Below are 25,619 nucleotides of genomic sequence, written 5' to 3' on the forward strand. Positions count from 1 at the left end.
TAATGGCCCTATTAGGAGCTTATCAGGGCCCATCATTCTGACCAACCTTGCACAAAGAATGAGGAGATTTAAAAAAGAATGGCTTTTAAAATTGTTTGGATTTATTTACAACACAACATAATCCAAAGATACACAACAAAAAAGCACTTATTGAAGAAAGAGACCTTTGTGCCATTCCTAAAAACATTGTACATACCTTTCATTTTCTAAGGTGTTTGATTTTCACTTTACCATGTTCATGTACAGAGACATGTACTGTGAATGTTGAAGTCAGCAGGACTCAGTGGCATCTGGTTCCTGAAAAAAAAAAAAAAAAAAGTGAACATACTGATATCAAGAGAAAGGCCTGCACGATTTTGGGAATACATTTTAGATTTTTCATGTTAAAATTGCTTTTTAAAATTCACAGAATACACACACACACTCACACAAATGTTTCCAACAATATATAATGAACACCAGGTTTGTTGTGCCTTGTAGGTATAGGCTATGCGCAGTGCTGTATAAAATAATAACAATATAGCAGCCTATATATATTTTCAAAAAGATTTCAGTAACAACTAAGCTAGAGAAAAATATATTGATTATCATGTTACTTCAAATGTTTCCATTCGTTATGATGATATGAAATGAGATAATAGTAAAAACATGAAGCCGTTTGGAGCGTTTTGCTTTTCCAAAATATGATTCACCATATATCTAGCAACAGTTCAACTGCAATGTGAAATTTATGCAACAATAGCAAACTAATATGTAAGAATTTCTTACCTTATCTTTCTTGTCTTCAAATATCGTTCTTCTTCTTCTGATGTAAATCCAATGTAAGCTCAGGCACGTCTTTCAAACTCGACGAAAAGTGAAGTGTTTTGTTGTTGAGGTAATGAGGGCGATCGCGTTCCATGTGGAGATTTGCATGTGAATATCTTTTGCGCGAGTGGGCGTGGCCGAATTAAAAATAATTAGGAAGCGTTTGAGAAGCTGGAAATCTTGTTGGTTTTATACAAATTACTTAAACAGAGAATATTTGTTTTCGTTTTGAATCCGATCATTTAAAAGTACACACTTAAATGTTTATAAAGGTGTATGGCTCATAAATGTGTAACAAGTATTCGCTGAGTTTTGTTTCAGTTTATAGACGTGCTCAAGAAAAAAAAGTTCACCGCGACGGAGAGGCAGAACGCACACACTGTTTATTTTCTTTATTTTACAAAAGCACAATGTTTTGATTTGATTGGAAGTGGACACATACAAAAGTAGAAATACCACAGATTCTTTTTTTATATTTATTTTTTCTGTATGACCATAAATGACGGAGAAATTTAAGTTTAAAGTGCTACAATGTGGAGAAAATCCAGCAAAACGCGCCGGCGCGTTTGTCGACCTCAGAGGGTTAAATCCTACAGCCTACCTGAGTATTGTTGCTGACCATGTCCATCCCTTTATGTCTACAGTGTATCCATCTTCTGATGGCTACTTCTAGCAGGATAACGCACCATGTCACAAAACTCAGATCATCTCTAACTGGTTTCTTGAACATGTCAATGAGTTCACTATACTCAAATGGCCTCCACAATCACCAGATCACAGTCCAATAGAGCACCTTTTGGATGTAGTGGAACTGGAGATCCACACCATGGATGTGCAGCCAACAAATCTATATGGACCAAAATCTCTGAGGAATGTTTCCAGCACCTTGTTGAATCTATGCCATTAAGAATTAATTACTCATGCTGTGATTACATAAGTCAACCCATCTCGTTACTGATTGAATCATCCTATTGATCATTATACATGTGACACTCTCTGGGTGGTATGGGTTTTTAATGACAGGAATGGTTTTCTTTGAAGAAACATCTTAGAGAAGCTAATTACTGTACATGTGGCAGACAGCATGGATTAAAGCTGTTTGAATTTAACCATTTTATTTTGGTGGGAAAGATAAACCAATTTTTGTCAAAAAATGCAAACAATAATAAAACAAATTAATTAATCAAAATTAGGTGAGTTTTTATTTTATTTTTTTAAACAAGTAAAATTATCTGCCAGTGGTATAAGAAAAATAATCTTAATTCAAACGGAAACATGGTTGATTCTCTTAACCTATTGGCAGATCATTTAGCTTGTTTTTAGCAAAAACTCTCTTCATTTTTATTTAATTTGATTTTTTTTTTCTTAGAAAGCAAGACATTATATCTTATGTCATTGTACTTGTCTAGTAAATGCAACTTGATTGAGAATCTTTAGATACTTGAACTGGAAACAAGACAAAAATACTAAGTAAGAAAAGCATTTTTTTTTTTTTTTTTGCAGAGTGTAGCCTGTCTGAATAACTATGATTACGGTTAAGTCATCTGGAGTGTTTTGTTAGTGAATATTGTACAGAAGGTAGTATGACATATTTTAGGTTCGTTTGTATGGAATTTATGGCTCTACAGGGGGGCAATACATCTATTTTAAATGTGTTTAAAAAAAACCCAATGCAAATAATATCCAAGGTCCAAGCAAGCCATAAGACATGCAAAAGTCTAGATGATTAAAAGAAAATAGAAGATAATAACTGAACAGTGTTTGGCAGGTATACTCAAAGTACATCCCCCCACCACAATTTGGACAACTTTTGAGAATTTATTAGCAGTTTCTGGGTCAACAATACACATGAACACTCCCTTTATAATCAGCAAAGCTGGTTACATCCCAACATTTCATAATGTGAAGTGTCTAGTTTCCCCTTAGTATATTTTACAACTTAATATATTTTAAATTACATTTATGTGGTCGTGTAATCAGATGCATTTACAAAAGGTTTCACAATTATTATTCCCCTTTTAATAATTGTAAAGCAAAGCATTAGGGAATGCAAATACTGTAATCAGTGATTTGTGCATAGTGACAGACTGCAAGAAAATAGCACACAAATGTCAAAAGCTTGATAGCAAAAAAGACAATTTAACACAAAAATGGAACGATTGCTAAAACACTCCATCCAATCACTATGGAAGATTGCTGTTCTGGACAATAAAAATGAATTATAGCGAATTTGTTGAGTATTTTCCATTTTTATAACAGAATAGAATTATATGATAGATAGATAGATAGATAGATAGATAGATAGATAGATAGATAGATAGATAGATAGATAGATAGATAGATAGATAGATAGATAGATAGATAGATAGATAGGTAGGTAGGTAGGTAGGTAGGTAGGTAGGTAGATAGATAGATAGATAGATAGATAGATAGATAGATAGATAGATAGATAGATAGATAGATAGATAGATAGATAGATAGGTAGATAGGTAAGTAGATAGATAGATAGGTAGGTAGGTAGGTAGGTAGATAGGTAGGTAGGTAGGTAGGTAGGTAGGTAAATAGATAGATAGATAGATAGATAGATAGATAGATAGATAGATAGATAGATAGATAGATAGATAGATAGATAGATAGATAGATAGATAGATAGATAGATAGGTAGGTAGGTAGGTAGGTAGGTAGGTAGGTAAGTAGATAGATAGATAGGTAGGTAGGTAGGTAGATAGATAGATAGATAGATAGATAGATAGATAGATAGATAGATAGATAGATAGATAGATAGATAGATAGATAGATAGATAGATAGATAGATAGATAGGTAGGTAGGTAGGTAGGTAGGTAGGTAGGTAAGTAGATAGATAGATAGGTAGGTAGGTAGGTAGGTAGATAGATAGATAGATAGATAGATAGATAGATAGATAGATAGATAGATAGATAGATAGATAGATAGATAGATAGATAGATAGATAGATAGATAGATAGATAGATAGATAGATAGATAGATAGATAGATCTGAAAGATACTTCTTTTACCAGGTCCTTTTGTTCACTGGCCCCTGAACACCCTGCATTTTCTGAAAGTGACCCCTGAGCTGTGCAATTTGAGTATCTGTGGTATATGGTTTTACTGCCCCAGGGTTTCTATGAAGAATCTCTAGAAAAATAAAAGGACAGTGCAGTGCAGGAATGGCATCCACGTCAACACACTGCAGCACATGGATGGTTGTCCAGCGGGACACATCCATCACAGCTAAGGTCAAAGTTCTGAACTTCTACCTTCTGAGTGGGATGGATGTCTCCACGGGGAGCCATTCACTACTGTCTGCTGATCGGTCCTTTTCACGTCTCCTATACATCAATCTGCCCTTGTGCTTACAGTAAGTCACAACTCTTGCCAGAAAATAAGTGTGAAGATGAGCACTCAGCAAAAAACTTCCAATCAATTTAATTTGTTTTGAATTTGAAAGTACAAAAGTTTGCATGAGTGTTTTATAATTTTAATTGAAACTGTTCTGGGTGTTAATGCATGCCAGAACGCAATGATTGGAAGGAAGACGAGGAGGGAATTGCAGTGATGACACACGTACAATAACTGGCTGGTTTTTGCTCATTATGTATCCCATAACTTTAATCCACAAGCCAAATTTACTTTAAATTACTTTTAAGTCTTTAAATGAGGACTGACCTCTTTTGAGTGGAGAACCATCATCAACTCCAATGGGTCTGCAGTGTATTATGCATTATGAACAGCTCTGACCTGATACAATATAAACATGTTGACTCACACCGCGTGGCGTCCCTGAAGGGAAACATTATTGCAATTCTAATGACCACTGAAATGTTTAGCAATGAAGCATGTCTGAGCTGCGAATTCATACAGCCTGATGAAAAATGGATGAGATTATATTTCTTGGAATGAATCTCGGCCTTGTCCTTAGTTAGCATTCAGTGGACACCGTGCCTAGCTGACCTACCCTGGCAGAACCATGTCCCTGAATGGAGCGGGTGCATTTGAAACTTCGGGAGCGAAAGACAAACCGCTTGGGAAGCTGGACCGCCGAACTCTAGTGGTCTTGGTTCAAGTGATTGTGTAATTGTATCCTCGCACACTGCAATATGGGAAGTGTCAGCTGTTCAGTTCAAGTCCGCAGGGGTAAGAATCCACCAGATAACATACAGTATCTAATAGTATCAAAACTTAGTGGTCCAAAAGGACAAAGTTTAGCTGGTTAGCATTGGCCAGTTAGCAGCTACAACTACACACACTGTTCTAAAAAAGGTTTTTCTCAATGGACAATTATCAATAATATATCAGGCAAGCTACTGCCATCGAGATGAATGGGAATGCTTAGGGATAGCTCTCTCTAGACCTCCATGTAAAGGACAGGAACCACAGCAGAGACAGTTTGAGAGATAAAGTCAATGACAAGTAGAGTCTCACAGTAAATGATCCTCTCTGTTGGTTTTGTCTTAAAGCTGCCATCAAACTGAATGAGTTTCATGGGCATCTATTGGAATGCAGCTCCATTTTACCTAAGCAACAAAAAACAGCAAAAGCTGTGGCCCTGTTTACACCTGGTATTAAGAAGCATTTTTGTCAGTCCGATCACAAGTGGTCAACGCTAAATACAGGTGTAAACGGGTTATAAAACGTTTTGACCTTGTCCACCTTCGACCACTTCCAGAGGTAGTCGAAAACACATTTGACCGGATTGCTTTCGTAGTGTGAACGCTCGTGTGGTTAAATGTGTTCAAACAGCCACAAAAGAGCAGCCTGCTCTCTGCCTACTGACTTAATGCATAAACATTTTAGGAAGCGCTCTAGCCAGACGGGATTCAAAATTTGTTGGCTGAAGACCCAAGTCTGGTTTGAAGACGAAAAACGTACCAAGCACAATGTTCTCTCATCATTCCTCATTTCTAACATACACTCTCTGAGTTTGCCATGGTCTTGCGACTATCAGAGCAGAAATGAAAGCTTTTTTGTTTTTGTTTTTCATTAATGCCCTGTTGCATTCTTATGGATTTTATGTGAGCTTATTTCATCCATTAGATCGAAAGATCTGAAAAAGCCCATACTGTACATTTACCCACCCATACACTCTCCCCTCAAAGGAATCAGGGCCGAAGTGGTCGAAAGTGGACAAAAGAGACGGATTACGCAATGACGGATCGACCAAAATACCAGGTGTAAACAGGGTCTGTAAAATCTACCATATTTCCCACAATATAAGGTACAGTATATATATTACCTTATACTGTGGGAAATATGGTAGATCTTACAGACCTTGTTTAGACCTTATTAAACCTGGAGGTCAAATGCAAATTAAGTCTTCAACCCAGACAGACTTAAATAAGTGGCTTTGTGATACACTATGGACAATTCCAGTTGTAGTTTGGCTTTTCCAATCATATATGTGATTTATATGGACTTTGTGCACAGAGGAAATGTCATCATGGAACAGAAAATGCCCCCCTGTTGCCATAAAGTTGGCAACCCATAATGTCACTGCTTGCTTGGTGTAGCATTAAGATTTCAAAAAATCATACAGCTTCCAAAACCACCAAGGGAGGAGTCCACCTTACCTTATAGTTACTTTCAATTTGAACTGGATCAAACTGTTTATATGGGGGTTCATTTAGTATTCAGCTATTAAAGAACTGACAGTTTAATGGAGTTTTACAAAGCTTTTTTTATGATTTCAGAAAACATGAATATAACTCACCCATTATTTATACTACTTTTGTGAATTTCTGTCAGTGGCTATGGGAACTATGAACTACTGTTGAATAGATATAATATTAAAAAAATAATAATATTATTTTGTGTTAAATAAATGGGAAAAAATATATGTATTTTTGGGTTAACCATTTAGTCAACACTCTTGGTAAAGCAAAAAAAAAAATCTAATTGTCTCCAACAATAACATATAGAGTGTGTTCAAGAGAAATTGGGGAGAAAGGTCAATATAGAGAGTTCCTCTGATTTCATATCAGTGTGCTACATCAATAAAACACTAGGAATTAGACATCTGCGTTCCAGTGGCATCCAATGTGACAGTATATGCTTAGTGTGCGTGAGAAGAGAATCTAGTTGCGTTTAAGCTGGAGATGCATTGTGCAAATTTTCTACATCACAATCTTCATGAAATTAGCATCTATCTTACTGTCATGCCAAGTCATTATGGTTTCTGCAGAGACGAATGTTTTCTACAAGTAATGCATATTAAACTGTGACTATGCAAAAAACAAACTGTGTAGCATTGTATCAGTGAATATATGAGAATATGAAAGCATGTTTATTATATTTTGAACACTTTAATTTGTCATGGGTTGTTTTTTTATTAATTGTATTTATTTACTTATTTTGTCACATGAAGGTCACATTAAAACTGGACTCTTTTTACCATAATTTCATCATCTTGCACCATTTCAAGTGCCATTTATGGATTGATTTTACCATTGTGCCAATCCTGAAATATGAAAATCCATCATTAAAAAAATTGTATTATTCATTACATACATGGCTTTACATGGCTCATTGGCCACTTTAATAGGTACACCTTGCTAGTAACAGGTTGGACCCCCTTTTGCATTCAGAACTGCCTTAAACCTGTTAGATCAGAGCAGTCTCAGATGCATCATGGAAGATTTTATGCATTAAAGTTTCATGCATGTCTTTAATGTTTATTTACATTTTATACTACAGAAGAGGGAAATGGCAAATATGGTGTTAACTTAAGTTTAGTATTTTTGTAGCCTGTCAAGCCAGACCTACATCAAGATGTTTGGTCTGGCAACTCACCATAGACACGGCTCAATCCGAGGGGCGGGATAAACGGCTGTCTTTCAAATTCACTCTGCACGCAATAGGACAGCGCTTCAACCAACCAGAGTGTTTTCCCAACAGCGGAGCTAACGTTAGTTGATAGATTCAACTTTTGCCATATCTGGCCGGCAAAACTACGAACACATCTTCCTTTTTTAAGAATGACTTAAGTGCTGTTCTTTGCTCTTTTTCCAAAGAAAAACTCCAAGTCCTCCAGAGTCGCGGCCAAAGCCGATTCGAAAGACTGTTCTCCAGCAGCAGCTCTTCTTTGTTTTCAAGTAACAGTCAGCAGGGAACCGTCGCAACTCTGTCGTCATTATGTTAAGCCCGCCCCGCCTACTCTATACACGACGTGATTGGCCTGACCCAATTTAGGTTTTTCCTGCACGAAAGTCAATGGAGAGTTGCTAGACTACCCTGGCTGCAAAATACATTTTGCTGCCGCTAGGGTGCGTCTAGATTTCTAGGCTAGTATTATTGGTTTTCGATTACAGTTATTTACTAATAAGGGCAAAAAGTAAAATAATAATAAAAAATAAAAAAGTATTTAAATGAAAATATGACTCTGTCACCAGGTATTCAGACAATCTTTAATGAACAATTTAGAGGCTGATATTCTTTGTATCACATTAAAACAGCATACTGATACATTATGATAAACCTCAGTAAGAAACCAAACATTTTTGTAACATCTACGCTCTTCAGAGATCTGTTTCTGGTGTATCCAAAAAGTCATTGTTTATGATTATATTCTTTATTCATATTATTTCTATCCATATTATTAATTTATGATGTATTACTTATCAATTTTATCTTTAAATTATTAGGGGTTCAAGCATGAAATGCTGAAACCCTATTGTAATTGTAAGGATTCGTAAAACGCATCGTGCAGGACAAACCGTAAGGCCTAGAGACTTGAAACCTGGCCAGATGGTAGGCCTCAATTTGGGGACAACCTATCAGAGTATGACCCCGATTGGCCCATAGGTGGCGCTACAGCAACCAAAAGTTCAAAATCGCTCATAACTCTTAGACCGTTTGTCCCGGGATCAAGTGTCTTATATCGTTGGAATCCTTGGCTCAAGGCGGACAAAATGGCTATCTCCGATTTGGATGTAGGCAGGGAAAATTTTCTGCTATGTTGAATTTTGTCCAAAACCTACTTTTGCGAACTAGTCCCTGGTTTTTCGCCCGATCGGAACCAAACCAGTCTAGGACAATTCTCTGGACTCTCTAGATCAATAATTATCAAAAAAAAGTTGAACTTTGGCATTTGCGTGGCTGTAACAGGGTCATTTAGCGTGGCAAAATACGCTCAAAAGCCTATAAATCCCAAAGGAAAACTCAGAACTTCACCAAAATTGATGAGCATATGTGTCAGAACATGGTGAGGAAGCATGCAGAGTTTCATGGAGATCGGACCATAGGTGGCGCTATAACTGGCAAAAAGCCTTCATTCTTATTAGGGGTTCAAGCATGAAATGCTGAAACCCTATTGTAATTGTAAGGATTCGTAAAACGCATCGCGCAGGACAAACCGTAAGGCCTAGAGACTTGAAACCTGGCCAGATGGTAGGCCTCAATTTGGGGACAACCTATCAGAGTATGACCCCGATTGGCCCATAGGTGGCGCTACAGCAACCAAAAGTTCAAAATCGCTCATAACTCTTAGACCGTTTGTCCCGGGATCAAGTGTCTTATATCGTTGGAATCCTTGGCTCAAGGCGGACAAAATGGCTATCTCCGATTTGCTCGCCCTTCAGGCGCCAATTTTGAGTAAATTGCATTTTTTTGAAAAACCTATTTTTGCGAACTTCTCCTAGGTTTTTTGCCCGATCGGAACCAAACCACTGCAAGAATATTCTCTGGAGTCTGACAATCAGTAATCATCCAAAAAATTCAAAATTTCAATTAGAGGTCGACCGATAGTGGATTTTACCGATAACGATAGCTAGGTTGGGCCATACTTGCCGATAACCGATTAATGAACCGATAGTTTTTAAAATTGATACTGGATAAAAACAAATTGCACCTTGATCATTCATGTTAGTTTGATGGTTAACAAATGGTAAACAAATAAAAACCTTAATTTAAAAATGTATTAGTACATGTTAATTAACAAACAAACAATGAACAATCCTTATACAGCAGTTATTAACCATAGTTAATGTTACATATGGAATTTTATTGTAAGTGTTATCATTTCATATAAATCCAAACAGTCATGCTTAAAGATGGCCAACTTTAAATATCTACAACGCCAGAGCATTGAAATGACATAAATATTACATGTATAGTCTCACACTTTTGCTTCTATTTTATAAACACTTGATGATTATCTAATCAAAATAACAAAATACATATTAAAGTGATGATGAAAAAATAACCGAAATCGAATGCTTTTCTGATTTATGTTTCTGTCGGCTGTATGAACATATCAGTTTGCTATCTTACATCTCTAGCTTTAAATATGCAACTTCTCTGCATATTTAATGCATAAAAGTGACTAGCTGGATATAAACTAATGCAAATAGATGTTAACAATTGTGACATTAAACATTCGGTTCGGACTTAGTTTATTTTTGTCAGTGTTTTAACCACTTGAGGTACTGGTACTAATGTTAGCGTCCTCTCAGCCTCGAAGGCAAACAAACAAACTGTTGTGCTGTTCTTTCTCTACTAATGCAGCATTTAGTCAACAAATTAATCGCTTTATAATGATATGAAAAAATACCTTTTAGCTGTTGGTGGGTTAAACGCGCATCTGAGCGCTCTCCACGCAGCGTGTGCTCTCAGTGCAGCACGCAGAATCACGTGTGGAAATAAACAACACGAGGCATCAGCGATAGTTTTTATTACACCTCTAGAGGCCGCTCTTGTACTGCATGATGCCAGCAGAGCCTTCTCAGCTCTCTCTTACTGTGTAATGAATGACAGCGCGCGCTTCTCAGCCGCTCCAGCAACGGACGCAACCAGGAAAAACTATCGGTATGTATTTTTGCCGATAACGATAGTTCCACCAATCAACTATGGGTGCCGATGAATCGGCAAAACCGATGAATCAGTCGACCTCTAATTTCAATTAACGGTCGATAAGGGGAACCAAAATATTTGATGGCACGAGGGCCACTTTTACTAAAACGGTTATAAATTGTGAACAGAAAGAGATTTGTTTGCTAAACTTGGGATACATCTTCCTGAGCTCAATCTGAGATCACTTGAAAAAAATCGCAACAATTGTCCACTTGGTGGCACTATAAAATGGTTATAACTTGTGAACGGAAAGAGATATTTTCGCAAAACTTGGGACACATGTTCATGAGCTCATTCTGAGGTCACGTGAAAAAAATCATGACAATTGGCCACTTGGTGGCACTATAAAATGGTTATAACTTGTGAGCGGAAAGAGATATTTTCGCTAAACTTGGGACACATGTTCATAAGCTCAATCTGAGTTGACATGAAAAAAATCGTGACAATTGGCCACTTGGTGGCGCTATAACAGTGAAAAAAATCATAACAATTGCTATAAGCGCACCCAACTGTTAGTCTACTGAAAATTGGCACGCAGTGTCTTTGTCCAGGGTGCCATGATAGTCTATGAGAACATTGGTGTATCTCAAAAAACTCAGTATACGTCATTGGCACAATGCCTTGAAGGAGCCTTAGAAGTTTCAAGCCAGTGTTTTTTCACAGGAGTGACCTCCTAAGACTCCTGAATCCTTGCCGAGTCCAACAATACCAAACATGACAGGTTTCGCCCATAGACTGTAAAAAATATGGACAAAGCGTCTGTGACGTCACCCATAGACTTTCTGCAGAACGGTTTTGAAGCCTTTTATGGGGGGTATGGGCGGCGCCATCTAGGAAAATCTTGGGAAATCCTAACCCCGCCCACCTTCTGACGCAGCGCGCGTCACTCAGCTCGCTCTGCTACTCCGGTTATCTCTGTATATTTTAGGCAACGAAATATGTTATAAAACACCATACTAACTCTTTTCGTTTTCATTTAAAGAAATCTTAATATTATAGCCACACAAATGTGGTTCAGGCAACGCGTATTGATTATATTCACTGCACACAGTTTGCATATTTATAAAAAAAACAAAATATAAAACACAAACCTGCCTCTTTTCGTTTTAAATATAATATAAAAATATTAAACATTTTAATATGGTCCAGGCAATATGTGCATTTGTACTAAACAACAGATTTTGCAGTAAACAACATATAGATCATCTTCGTTGTGTTAAAATTTAAAATGACAAAACTCAACCCAGTCTCTTTTTGTTAAATTTCAGTTGTATCAATATTAGCCATTATAAAAGTATAAGTAAAAGGTATAAGAAGCTATACAAATAAAGCAAACAATTCAGTCAAAAACACAAAGTCAGCGCTCGATCTAGTCTAACAATACAACAGTAAAGTTAAATAGTTTATAAAGTTATGAAACTTCCCCTCAGCAAAAACGATTGGCCAGGGAACAAATTATAGTTTCACAAAACCAAAAATCGCCCGTTGGATATAGACAAGACAAATTATATTTCATGTTTAACCACTACAGAGACCCCAGGGTCAGCGGCGAACGACTAGCCGAGGAAAAGCTGTTCCAGGCAGGGTACATGCGCCGAGCGCCCGGTCATCATCGCTGGATCTCACAACTGGATAAAATTTTCATAAATCTTTAAATAAACCACAGATTTGAGCTTTAAATAACTACATTCTCGCCTGAAAAACTCTTAAAACTACATTTCATGATACAGAAACCGTAGTATTATATTTCAACTGTGTTAAAAAATGCCGCTTCTTATGTTGTCATTCTCCTTGGCGCAGCCTAAGCTGTCAATCAAGCTGTCAATCAAAGTTAACCACGCCCTTATTTGTCATACATTTTATATCTAAATACTATCTAAACTAACGAGTTAGAAAAAAATTCACTACCCTCGCCATTGTCAGGCACTCGGAACCTATCGAAAAATACAATAAAAGTCCATGGGACCAACCTGTAAAAACATGAATTTATGCTGTGAAAACGGACATTTTAACATGGGGGCTATGGACATTTGCTCCCTTTTGGGACCTTCCCCTAGCAGATTTTCGATGTATTGCAGTTTTTCGCACTTCCGGGTAGGCTTCATTTTTCAGATGAGAATGTTGCCCCTTGGTTTCGCCTTATGGTTTTTGTAAGTGTCATTTAGAGCTTTAAAAAATTGTGGTTATCTTCAAAGCCGTTAGTCCGATCAAGACAAAAAAAAACAAAAAAAAGCTAAACAATAACACCAAAATGTTAAAATTATGATAGGGACTGACAAAAAAAATAATTATATCCAATCAATTTCACCCATGGATCATTTTGATGCTCTCACATGTTTGAAACGAACAATTGATGGATTGTGATGAAATTTGTTTTAAAATGGGACTGGCGAATCCCTGTCCATAGAGCTAGTAAGTCCCGCCCATCCGTAAAACCCCACTGGACCTCTAGGTTGAAAAATCGTCAATGCAAGTGAATGTAAGAAAATAATTATTTTCCGGTCCAGTTTGAATTGTGCCATGAATGTGAACATACGTTGTCTGTGAATTTTTTATATAATTTTTCATATTACGAGTTTGACAGTATATTGTATGATTCTTTGGCTAGCAGTTGTGGAAAAGACATAATGAGAAATTCTACGTCGCCTATGTGACGTCACCCGATAACACATTTTTCCTTCCACTTGTCAAATCACGGTGCTAATGCTGCGATAATCTATGGAGACAGATCGAGATGCCTGTGTGTTTTGTACCCAAATGTCACCATTCAAACCAAATGGGTTGTTCTTTCTTCAGATTCCCGTCTGATGTAAAAACTAGTTGTAGTCCACAAAGTGCTCTCACACAAAGTCTAACCGTATCAAACTTCTACCCGCTAAATTGTAGCATTCTTCACACGAAATATTATATTAAAAATTCACAGACAACATATGTTCACATTCATGCCAAAATTCAAACGAGACCAGAAAATAATTATTTTCTCACATTCACTTGCATTGACGATTTTTCAACCTAGAGGTCCAGTGGGGTTAGCGGAAGGGGCGGGACTTACCAGCTCTATACTGTCAATGACCGTTTTCAAAGACCCGCCCACTTTAGTTACTGTTGCTATGTCTGACAAGCGACGCCACTCTCACACCACATCACCAAGTTCTCACGCAGTGAAAAATACACTGCGGATCAGAGAGGATACTGCGCGCTGACAGACAAGTACTTTTGATATGAAACAAAGTCTCACCTTTCAAATGTAGTCATTTTTTAGAGACATTTAAACAATAAATACCGTTTTGTGACTCTTTAATGTGTCTGACAGATCGCTGTAGACTCGAGGCTCAGTTAAAGCTGCTCGTGAACCGATCATCCTTTCCTTCTAGTTAATTTATAGCATTAAAATAAACATAAATGAACATATAAGGAATGTTGTTTTAAAGTGCTATGACGTCAGTACACTTTGTTTTTCAAATTGAAATCCTCCAATGTTAATCTACTAACTCTCCTGACTGCTTTGTTGGACAAAATGGCGGATTATGATTAGTCAGATCGCCTGTCATTCAAACTCCATACGAAGAGTCAATTGAGAATGCCCATGCTCACAATCCTGATGTAATCGACAACTTTGCAGTTGCACATAGGAAAGCCCGGAAAATCCCACTATAATGTAAGAGAGCATCTTTTTTATGTATTTGGACCTAGGCCTAACAATGTGTTATCGTGCGCTGACACCATGTTTTTTTTTTTTTTTTTTTTTTTTTGGTGAGGCTACTCCTGATTTTGTTAGTCATCTCATCTCTTATATGCTGTGTATGATCATATCCTGCCCTATTCATGGTAGCCTACTTGCAGACATTGCGTCATCAATATCATTAATTGCGTCATCATACTTAAGGGCCCAGTGTTGGCTGGTTACGCCACTGAATATAATTGTCTAAACTCCTTATCAAAATTACATATTTACAACAAATTTGACACATATATATGGGCACACTTTGAGTACTACTAATAAAAGTGGTGGAGATCAGGCAAGACTGTAAGAAGACTCAGGCAAAAAGGTGCTATAACTGTAAAAACGCTTTAAAACCATATATTTCCTATGGTAAACTGCCTGTATTGGCTGTAAATTGACTTTTTCATCTATGATGACAGTTGTTAAATGCTTGCTAAATAAAACTTAATGTCTTTTGATGCTTGTGAGCTTAAAGGCCTTAAAGGCCTTAAATGCTTGAACCCCGATAAATGCTGCTTGCAGTTTTAATTATTATTATTATTATTATTACTAACCTTTATTTAACCAGATAAGTCACTTAAGAACAAGTTCTTATTTTCAACAACAGCCTGGCAGTCGTACAAACATACATTACCATACACACACATAAACATTCATTTAAAACATTTACAGGCTGTAATAAAAACATTGTTTTTTTTTAAATGCAGAGATTGAAATATATGTCTCTAGTTTTAATTACTTTTGTAGCACATTCCAATCATTTGGAGCAGCAAAACCAAAAGCGGAACGACCATAAACAGTTTTCTTCCTAGGGATAATTAAAATAATATGATTAGATGATCTGGTTGAATACGTACTAATATGAGGTTGCAGCAACTCTCGTAGATATTTGGGTAACAAACCTAATAGGACTTTATAAATAAAAATATACCAGTGTATTTCCCTTCTAATACGTCCAATTTAAAAGGGAATACAGTTCACAGTAATGCGTTCTATAAGGTGCATTAGTAATCGGTCTAAAAGCTGCATGATATAACAAATCTAATCGTTCTAGAACACCTATACACATCACCATAGTCAACGGTACATGCATTCATGTATTCATTCCTCATAAATGAACCTTCATCATATACAGTATTTAAGTATTCACTCATTTATGTTTATCTATTCCATTTTATTCAATGTAGTGTTATTCAAGAATTAGCTTGTTGTATTTACATGTTCCTATATGTTAAGAGATATTTTGGTACTTGTGTTTTGTCAGGTATTGGACACTTTCCAACTACTGCCTGAGCGATAATGTTTTTCAGAATTAGTAATTTACGGTACTAGGTGTGCTTGGTGTACTAGGTCTCTTTTCCGTAAGATATGGTATTTGAAAAGTGCTAGCTTTGCTGTCTTTGTTGTAAACCACACTTTGTGTATCTATGTTCGTTTATATTTGCTACAGTCACAATGAACCGTCACGACGACCTGCAGTAAATATCGCACTGTGACACAATGGATCATTCGTTTGACCTTTTCTTATCAGACCAAAACACACTGTTCATTGCTCTTGTTTCTCTATACTCTTCTAGCTCACTGCTACAAGGGCCCTTCTTTTGTGTTCTCTTCTGGCAAAGATGATTATACTCAGAATATCAGATTATAGAATTTAGATTCTTAATTGTTAGACTTAAGTTTTCTTTCTTTTTACTTCAACATTGTACTCAATTATTAAAAGTTGATTATCATCATTTAAAATTGTTCTTCATTGATTATTTCATTTATTTAACAAAATAAAATAATATTTCATCCAACTTCTTCATGTGCCTGTGTCCTCATCCTTTCCTTCCTGTTTGCTGGCTTGTTGCTGACTATTGATTTATTTTTTTATTTTTTTCTGTGATTACTCCCACTGGCTCCGCTCCAAGTTTTCAGAGGTGTGTTATCTAAGGCATTTGTAAGACCGACTCTCATCGTCTTGTTTTTACACCTTTGATTTTGCAGTGAAACCTGGTGCCATACATTTAAAGAATGCTTCACCCAAAATTACAAATCTGACATTTACTCACCCTCACAATCAATCAATCAAATACTTTTTTTTTTTAGTGGATCAATGTTTATGTTGACCAATGTTGACCATGGGCTATAAAGCTCCATAAATGGCAAAGAGATTATCTAATAATGACTTAAATGTTCCTCACGCAAAGCTGAGACGTAGAATTGAAATGATTTCAGAAAAGTTCATTTTAGTTAAAATTTTGGTAATTTTGTTGTGCGTTTTAGTCATTTTTAATAGTTTTTTTTAAATATTTTTTAGAAGTTAATGTAGTACATCAAGTTAAACTAAATGAAAATGATTTTGTTTGAATTTAATTGTTGCATTATTGGCAACTAGCTAAAATAAAATAATGTTAAAGTTTTTTTTATATTTATTTTTTTATATTTTATTTGCATTTCAGATACTGAAAATGTTTATTTTTTTATTATTTTAATATTTATGTTTGTAGTTTCAGTTAACTATTATAACCCTGGTATGGATTACCTATGGACAACACTTATTGTTATATGGAAAAGAGCTGCCAGAACATCCTGACAATCTCTTTTTTTTTGTGGTCGGCCAAAAGAAAGACCATCATGTTGTTCCAAAGCCATATTTAGTTGAGTAAATGATGACAAAATTGTCATTTTTGGGTGAACTATCCCTTTAACAGTGCCATATTTGTTTACTAACTTCAAGCTACACTACACAAATCCGGATAGATTTGAGTTTTTGTTTCAAAAAGCTCTCCATCCATACTAGCGTTTTCAAGCATTTTCCAAAAGTTTCCAGCCCACACTAAAAACGTTGGAAGATGCTTAAAGGTCCCGTTGCATGCGATTCCATGTTTCAAACTTTAGTTAGTGTGTAATGTTGCTGTTAGAGCATAAATAATATCTGTAAAATTATAAAGCTCAAAGTTCAATGCCAAGCGAGATATTTTATTTAACAGAAGTTGACTACAAAAAACGGCTCGATTGGACTACACCCCTCTACATCCTGCATTGGTGACATCACCAGAACCGTTTCTTGACTAACCTCCGCCCACAGGAATGCTCCCTCAACTCTACTGGCTACTTGCACACTTCTTATAACTTAGCCTACTGTGTTTACTCAGCTCTTACGGTGATTTTCTGAAGTAAAACTGACGCTTCATCTTTTGTGTGATGTACAATAAACTTTATTAAACTCATCAGTACATGTTTGATCATCATTCAGACAGCAGACTTGTAGGCTATTAATAAATAATGGATACATAGCCTACAAGCAGATGACAAATACGTTATAATAACCGTAATTAAACTACTAAACCATACCTGTTTCATCTCTATACAGCAATCTGACTCTGTAGGCATTATTGTCCGACTCGAAATGAACGCCGTTACTGAGAGTTTCTGATATTATCATCATTCCGTGAGATGAATTTGTCCTGACAGACTGAGCACGAGCTCATGAAGCTCCGCCCCCTGTGTCGTCCAGCAGCACCTCATTTGCATTTAAAGGGGACACACTGAAACGGCTCGTTTTTCTGAGCCCCAAAAAATGTCAATTTAAACATGCTGTAAAAAATGATCTGTTGGGTATTTTGAGCTCAAACTTCACATACACACTCTGGGGACATCAGAGACTTATTTTACATCTTGTGAAAAGGGGCATAGAACGGGACCTTTAAATTATCTTACTGCACATGCATAAAACATAATAAAAGCTCACTGAGATGATGAGAGACCAGACATAATAAAGTTCTCACTCTGTTCTTATGGCAAGATCACTTTATTAGCAAAATCTCTCACCTGGTGTGTTCAGGTCGCACTGAATAGGCACTCATTATATTGTCTGAAACGCAATTGGCCTCATGATATGCCATAGGGCATCAATTGCGAGTACATTTTCTATCATTTTTGCAGGAATATAATTTAAAGACTGTACAAATGTAACATATCTTTAGCAGTCTGAGACAGTGAATGGCACATATCAATATATGATGATTACTGTTCTGAAATAAGACATCCGTTATGATGTATGCGGTCGACAAATGTGACCTCCTGGGGACGCAGCCTTCGAAAACGCGTTGATCTGTACAATATGTGTCACATAACTAAACATGCGTCATTATTTTCAACTACCTCTGTTAACAGTCCGCATTACAAAGCAATTTTATCCACTTGTCTTCAAAAAGCTTAGTTTTTCAGAGGACAAAAACGCCATCTCAGTGTGGACCCAAGGTCAAAACATAAAGAAAAAGATGCGTTTTCAAATAGACTTGGCCTCAGAGACTACAGAAACTCTATACTGTGGTTCTCACCTCAGCTGAAGCTGAGATAAATGTAGGTCACGTCTTAGGCTAAAAGAAAGAAAATTAAAGCTTATTGGTCTAGGGTGCTACTTAGAACCCAATTTGTCCCAAGTTCATCAATGATAACTATGCTTCTGCCTGAGTCATGCTTTTCCTTTGCTCAGTATAAAGGGGCCCCACAGCCATGAATCTTTAATGGGAACACAAGATAGTCTGTCTTTCCTTTGAAACCCTGCTCGCCATCATAGGCCTAGTTGCTAAGAGAGCCCAGCTTGCCTCGGTTTAATGTGTCAGCACTTCTGATGTTAGGTAACGCCACACAAATGCTATCAATCTCTAATTCATGAGCGGCAGGCCAGAGACAGGACTTGAAGACACAAGCACAGATGCAAACGGTCGTCGTCACAACACAGCAAACCAATCCCAGGAACTTTTACTGTAGACTTGACCTTCACTTGCTCTTCAGACTATTAACCTTTGCGGAACGGGACAGTTAATTTCCTACTTGTCCTCTTTTGTGAATGAAGCGCGGTTTAGCGCCCCTGAAGAAAACCCATTTTGTTCATAATCACTGATCTGTGTTGCAGAATTCATGGTGTCGATTTTGTATGATTTATAGTCTACTGTCTTCTTCTCATAACTTGCCATTAATTTTCGGATAAGGGTACGTAAGGAGGAGAGACCGGTGGAGAAAAGCCAGCGAGTTGAGACCGGATTCCTCCCGCTAGCAACAGCGAGCAACAGCAGTCGTAGATCTGGTCTTGCCTACCGTGAAGGAGCATGTTAATCAAATCAGTCACTCAAGGACTGCAGCGTAGCACTGTCTCATTGCTTGCCACTGTAAATCAAGAGGGCGGGATAGTCAGTTTCTGCACTGCTGAGGCGAAATAAAGCACGCAGGAGCAAAATGCAGTTGAAGCTTAAAGTAGAATTAGCTGGATGGTACAAGGTTAGAAGTTAGAAATTGAGGATTTAAGAGATACTTGGATGATTAGAAGTTGTGGATTTAGGAGATACCTTGTTAAACATCTTGTTGCTTTTCCTGTTAAAGGGTCATGAAACCCCCCTCTTTCAGCTCAAGTCTAGCTCACAATCTTTTTGAAAAATGCTACTTAAATGGGCGTGGTGGCTGTGAGAAGGAGGGAGGGGGAGTGGGTGTGGTCAAAGCCAGTGGCCACACCCACTCCCCCTAAACCCACTAAAGATGGACAATGAATGTGACAGAAATTTGCACAAACTAAGCATACGTTCAGGTATTATCGAAATATCTACATTTTAATAACGAGTGATTATTTAACAAAAGGCAAGTAAAACGGTCAGGGTTACATTTTAGACACACACACACACACCTCTGAAGCGATAGAAAAGTCCTCGGGACCGCATCACTCGCAAGACGAAACCTGCATTGGTGTACAAGGCCGAAGTCCACCATTCTCCAGTTGAATGGTTGCTACACACACATAGTTTAGATGTGCCCGTGGTTGATGGCCAACCGCCCACAGTCAGAGTCCAGCCCTGGCAGCATCGCGGGGACAGATGCACTGGAACTTTTGCACCATGAAAACAAACGCGCGTCCCATCATTTCCTCTCTCATCTACTACGCGATATCACAGTTTGACATGTCTGTCTTTGGAAAGTTCCACGTGGTGTCATGAATAATTAAAAAACAGTGTCTTCTCATTGGATAAGAAAACTCAGTCATGAATAATTATGAGACACCGATGAGTCATCAAAGTACTATAGTGCTCTGCCACGTCACAGCCTGTGACGTGGACACAATGAAGATTTTAAACCCGGAAGACGAAAATAGCGGAAAAAACTCAAATTTAACCATTTTCCCCCTATTATTAAATCTAACAGATGCTAACATTGTCTTTAATGGTGTTCAACACACATACCTCTGTTAAAATCTCAGAAAATTTGGTTTAGGGTTTCATGACCCTTTAAAAAGCAGTCCGTTCTTTCTTTTTTTATTTGTTGTTGTTGATTTTTTTGCCTTTCTTTTGACTACAAAATTCAAAAGTGGACTGTACTAAATTTGAAGGTTTCCATTGTCTCTCTTGTAACTTCAAGATGTGACATGTCTGAAGAACATTTGCTAATGGCAAGGCAATGGCTTTGAAAAATGCAATCGCTATACTGTCAGGAACAATTATATGTATGTCAATCATCTCTTTGTTGTTCTTAATACATGTAGCACTGATGAAGAAATTGCATCGGACTCAAACTGTTTGCAGCCCATTTTGCTGTCAAGCTGTACAGCGATTTGGACAAATGGGACATGTTTAGGATCATCATCCTTGTTGGTCATGGAACAAAATTACGTTAACCATTTGCAGGTTGGAGTGTGAAGAACAACTAGACTAGGTAACTAGAGAGAGTGTCAGCTCCATTTTGGATCCAGCTTCTTATGAAGACTTCAGATGCCCCAACACCTGTGAAGAGCTCAATGTTTCTGCCATAAATTAATACATTGTTAAATTAATATATTATTAGCCAGCTGTGTGATTTGTATATGCACATTTCTGAAGTACATAACTTGGACACAGTCACCTCTGATAACAGATCACTCTAAATTGTAATGTAGACACATGCATTTTCTGTAAAGCTGCTTTGAAACAAAATGCTTTGTGAAAAGCGATTCAAAAAAATCATTTTTATCAACTCATCATATATTTTTTCATCGTTTTTTAGACTTCAAGTTAATGGTTACGGTTAGATGGAGGCATGTACTGTGTGATAAAGGGCTTTATTAGTATGAAAGTATTGGTGTTCTAGGAAACCTTGAAGATATTGATCTGGGTACAATTTGCCCTAATTGGCCAACTCGTGGTCCAGGTCATTTGTGACAATAGTCTTGCCAATTAGGCCATGTTCCTGGATCAACATTTTTGTTGGTATTGAATCAGATGTGCTAACCACCAACTGGGTTTTAAGTTTGTAATTAGTTTTGTGTAAGGTAAAGGTAACATTTTAGCAACCCAGGCTCACTGGAAATGTGCCTGTAGCATCATTTCTAGAAAAGGGAAATGTTTTGTGAAATTTCTGGTTATGTTTGTGACATTTTCAAAGTAAAATGTTCAGGGAGTGGCACTACTAGCATGTTCAGTATTTTCAAAACTTGCAATATTTTATTAATTTGGTTGGTGTACACATTGCAGTAGTTTGGAAATTAAATGTCTGTTAAGTGCTAAAAGATTAATGTTCTATTGAATTTGAAAATAATTCTTTATGAATTGATAATCTGCCCCTTTAATAATAATTTGTGTTAGAATGAATAAAAGTTGTTGGTGTTTTACTGCCACTAGTGTTTACAGTATTTCAGCTAGAAACTGCAGTGAATTATATTTATTGGTATGTTTTTGCCAAAAAAAAAAAAAGGGAAAGTTTGTGGTCCACTTCTGAAAAAAAAAAAAAAAAAAATCATGATCACCTTGAGGTCCATTAGAAAATAAATGTACTCAAATGAACACCACTTGCACTGCTTATCTTCTAATATTCTCCATGTATATGTCTCACTCTCTGTTTTCTTATCTCATGAGCACTGGATAAAAATTTGATTTTGTGCTTCTTTCTCTCTTTTTTTCTTCTGTCTTTCCCCACCTTTTTGTCACTCCATCCTTCTCCTGCTCTCTGCCGATGACACTATCTGTAACTCCAGACTGGCAGTATGAGGGTAAGACAATGTATCTTATCTTTCTGTTACTCTTTTGTTCTCTCATCGGGCATGAGAGCACACCTCTATTAACCCTTCGCAACCCCAGTGGTAACAGCTCTCTCTATACACATAAAGAAATCATTTTGTAAATCTATCTTTGACTTGTGGTCCCGCGGCCGCAGTGGTGGATAGGTTACAGTACTCATAGATCTTTTTTTTATGTGTGGGTTGTGTGACTTAATGTGAGCTGAAATTGAAATGTCTTGTTTAGTATGAGTTACATCGAGGTCTAGACTGGATGAAATTCTGATGTCTTTTTTTTCCATTCCTTATTTCCATTTACTCTGTGTCCTTGCTTTTCAGAGTGCAAGCTCTCCAGAACAGGCCCACCTGCCACCATTGTAGCCATAGATGAAGAGAGCCCTAATGGTAAGTCTGTATTGTTGGTTTCTTTTTTTAGCTGCATTTCATGAAACTAAAATGAAGGTCAGTGAGTTTGAAGGTGTGTGGTCAGAATTCTTAACAGCACTTAAATTTAGTCATGAAATTCAAGTCTGGCAATTTTTGGTTTGGCTCAGATTATCTGTGATGGACAAAATTCACTAAAAAAGAACTGTGCCCACTCAATGCGGCATGTTGTTGTTGTTTTGTTGCTGATTCACCATAGGAATTATGCCAACATGGTAATAACATAAACATGTTCATAAAAATGGACTGAATGCAATTTGAACGGTGCAATTCCGTGAAGGTTTGTACAGGTTTCGTGCAATTTCGTGCAGGTCTGTTCTGAAGGCTGGGTTGTGGAGGATTCTGGTTCGCAAGCTCTTTATTCGATTTGAATTTGATTTTGATTCAGTTATAATTAAATTTAGGAATGCACCAAATCATGATTTTTCATGACCAATTTAGATTTTTTTACAAGAAAATGGGCCGATTCCGTTTCCAGTTGCTGATTGTTTTTTCTTTTTTCTTAAAGCTAATTTATTAGTCTGTTTGCACTTTTACAGACCAATCTGGTCTTAAATGAGAGGCAACCACCACATTTTAATCAAGATCCAAGCAAATATGCTACACACATGTAGCATGAGTTGTTTTTGTTTTAAATTAGATGGTATAATTTCTAGATTTAAAGAAATTATGCAATATAAAACATAGGCTACCTGCTCAAAATAAAAACAGCTGAAAGTACTGAATGAAAAAGCAAATCTGACAGTAGGTGGCACTTATGGAACAGTAGCAAAATAGCATTTCCTTGGTTATTGCTATACACAAAGCAGCGCTGCGCTTATAAACACTAAAACAAACTGGTTCATAAGAGTCATTTGGTTGTGAATACACTGACCATGCAAGGACATCTCTAACGAAGACCTGTTTTCTTGCCATTATTTTGTTTGTGGTAATGAACTTTTACATATAAAAGAGGTGTGCTTGTGCAGAAAAAAAAAACCTGACAAATGACTTAATTTAATACTCATGATACAGTGCAAAGAGTTCCTGGTTAAACTGTATTGTGCGGGGTTAGTTAATAAGAGGCAGATTGAAATAGTGTACAAAAGTGGCGCAACTCTCCTGTGCGGTTTCCCTTCTATATGCGCTAATTGACAGTGATTAATGTGAACAGATTTGCTCCGATCCACTGGAGAACATTTGGACAAAATGATGTGTATGTTGCACTGATGAAAGCAATTTTTGTTCTTCACACTTATCTTAGACCTCCCATGGTGCACCTCACCAGGGTGCAGATGCACAGATGGTGTACAGTACGTTGCTTCTTTGATGGGCCTTTTCAAGTACTGTCTTTTCATCCTCTCTTCATCTGCTCTCTGTCTGCTCAAATAGGTGCAATAGAAAATTGACAGCTTACAGATGTGATAAAGGGTCAACACTTTTGCTGACCTCCTACTCAGCTAACAGGGGAACGTTCTCTTAACGTTCTGGCATGATTCTCTCAAAGTTATGAGCAAACATTCTTTCAGTAATGGTAATAGAAAGTTCGGTCAGAGCTATCTGGGGACCTATTATGCAGAATTCACTTTTACATGGTATTTGAAACTTAATTGTGTGTCGGCAGTGTGTGTACACAACCACCCTAAAATGGTAGAAATCCACCCACTCCTCTTTTTTTAATCCCCATAAATCATTAGCAGAGTCTCAGAACAAGCCTTTGTGTGCAGTGTGACATCACATATGCTTAGGCCCGCCCACTACAATAACTAAAGTTATTCAATCAAGAGCAGTGAGTGATTTTCTGTTTTTCTTTTTTTGTTTGATTCATATTAAAAGCATATATAGCAGTAGGTACTGTATATTATGCTGCTTTCACTTTAATACACAGATCTAATATACACATGTAATTTCTTTACTTGCTGTTTATGTTCACAGACATAACCGACTGTGTTTATGTGAACCGTTTAAGCGCAATAACACGTGAAAGAGAACTTAGTTTAATACTCAATCCAGCTTTCTGTGCGCGTGCTTCGGATGTGTGCGCTCAGAAAACCATATATCTGAAGTTTAGACTGATATGGCCTTAAAACGCATGCATATAAAAAAAACTGTCATGATGATGAAGAACTGCAATGTCATGTGAGCGCGACCGCGATAGAGATGCTAATCAAAACCAAACAGATGTTTTGGATGAGTATCTGAGGCAAGAGCTGTTAAGGCTCCGCCCTCTTCTGGAAAGCAGCAGCTCATTTGCATTTAAAGATACATGCATGAAACCAGCATGTTTTTCCTTCTACTCAAAAATAAGCTTTTACAACATGGTATAATGATCTGTGGGGTATTTTGAGTTGAAACTTCACAGACCCATTCTGGGGACACCTGAGACTTATATTAAATATTGTAAAAAGAGCCATAATAGGTCCTCTTAAATTATGTTCTCAAAATGTTAGCACAAAGTTATTTATACATCGTTCACAGAACATTTTTTTATGAAAAATGTAAGTTGGATGCTCATCTGTGGGTTTTTTCTTAAATGCTAATACTTAGAACATTCAAATAACTTTCAAAAGTAACATTCCTATAATGTTTGCAAAATAATAAAGTGGAATGTTACCTTAACATTCACATTACCCCATTTTTTAAAAAAAAAATGCTTTAAAATGGAGATTCCCTCGCTCCGTTTCAACGGAGTCTGGGTTTTCCAATGTTTGGAGATCATCTCAGCAAACAATTGTATTTTAGTATGAGTGAATCTTTTCTCTCTATTTGTCTATAATACCATATCATGGCAGAAATAGA

At 37.0% G+C, this 25,619-nt stretch overlaps 1 protein-coding gene across 4 annotated transcripts in view; it reads left to right on the plus strand.

Moving 5' to 3' along the window:
- The window catches only part of pcdh15b (protocadherin-related 15b), a 235,274-nt gene that overhangs the window by 21,536 nt on the left and 188,119 nt on the right, over positions 1–25,619 (plus strand). For 3 of the 4 annotated variants that reach the window (XM_081393091.1, XM_081393093.1, XM_081393092.1), the window contains exons 3-4: positions 22,377–22,391; positions 22,737–22,802. In XM_081393091.1, coding sequence (XP_081249217.1) covers positions 22,377–22,391; positions 22,737–22,802 — 81 coding nt within the window. The remainder of the gene's footprint in view (positions 1–22,376; positions 22,392–22,736; positions 22,803–25,619) is intronic. The other variant, XM_081393094.1, reaches the window with a different exon arrangement.

Source organism: Scardinius erythrophthalmus (assembly GCF_964197995.2).
Source record: "Scardinius erythrophthalmus genome assembly, chromosome: 18".
Taxonomy (NCBI): Eukaryota; Metazoa; Chordata; class Actinopteri; order Cypriniformes; family Leuciscidae; genus Scardinius; species Scardinius erythrophthalmus.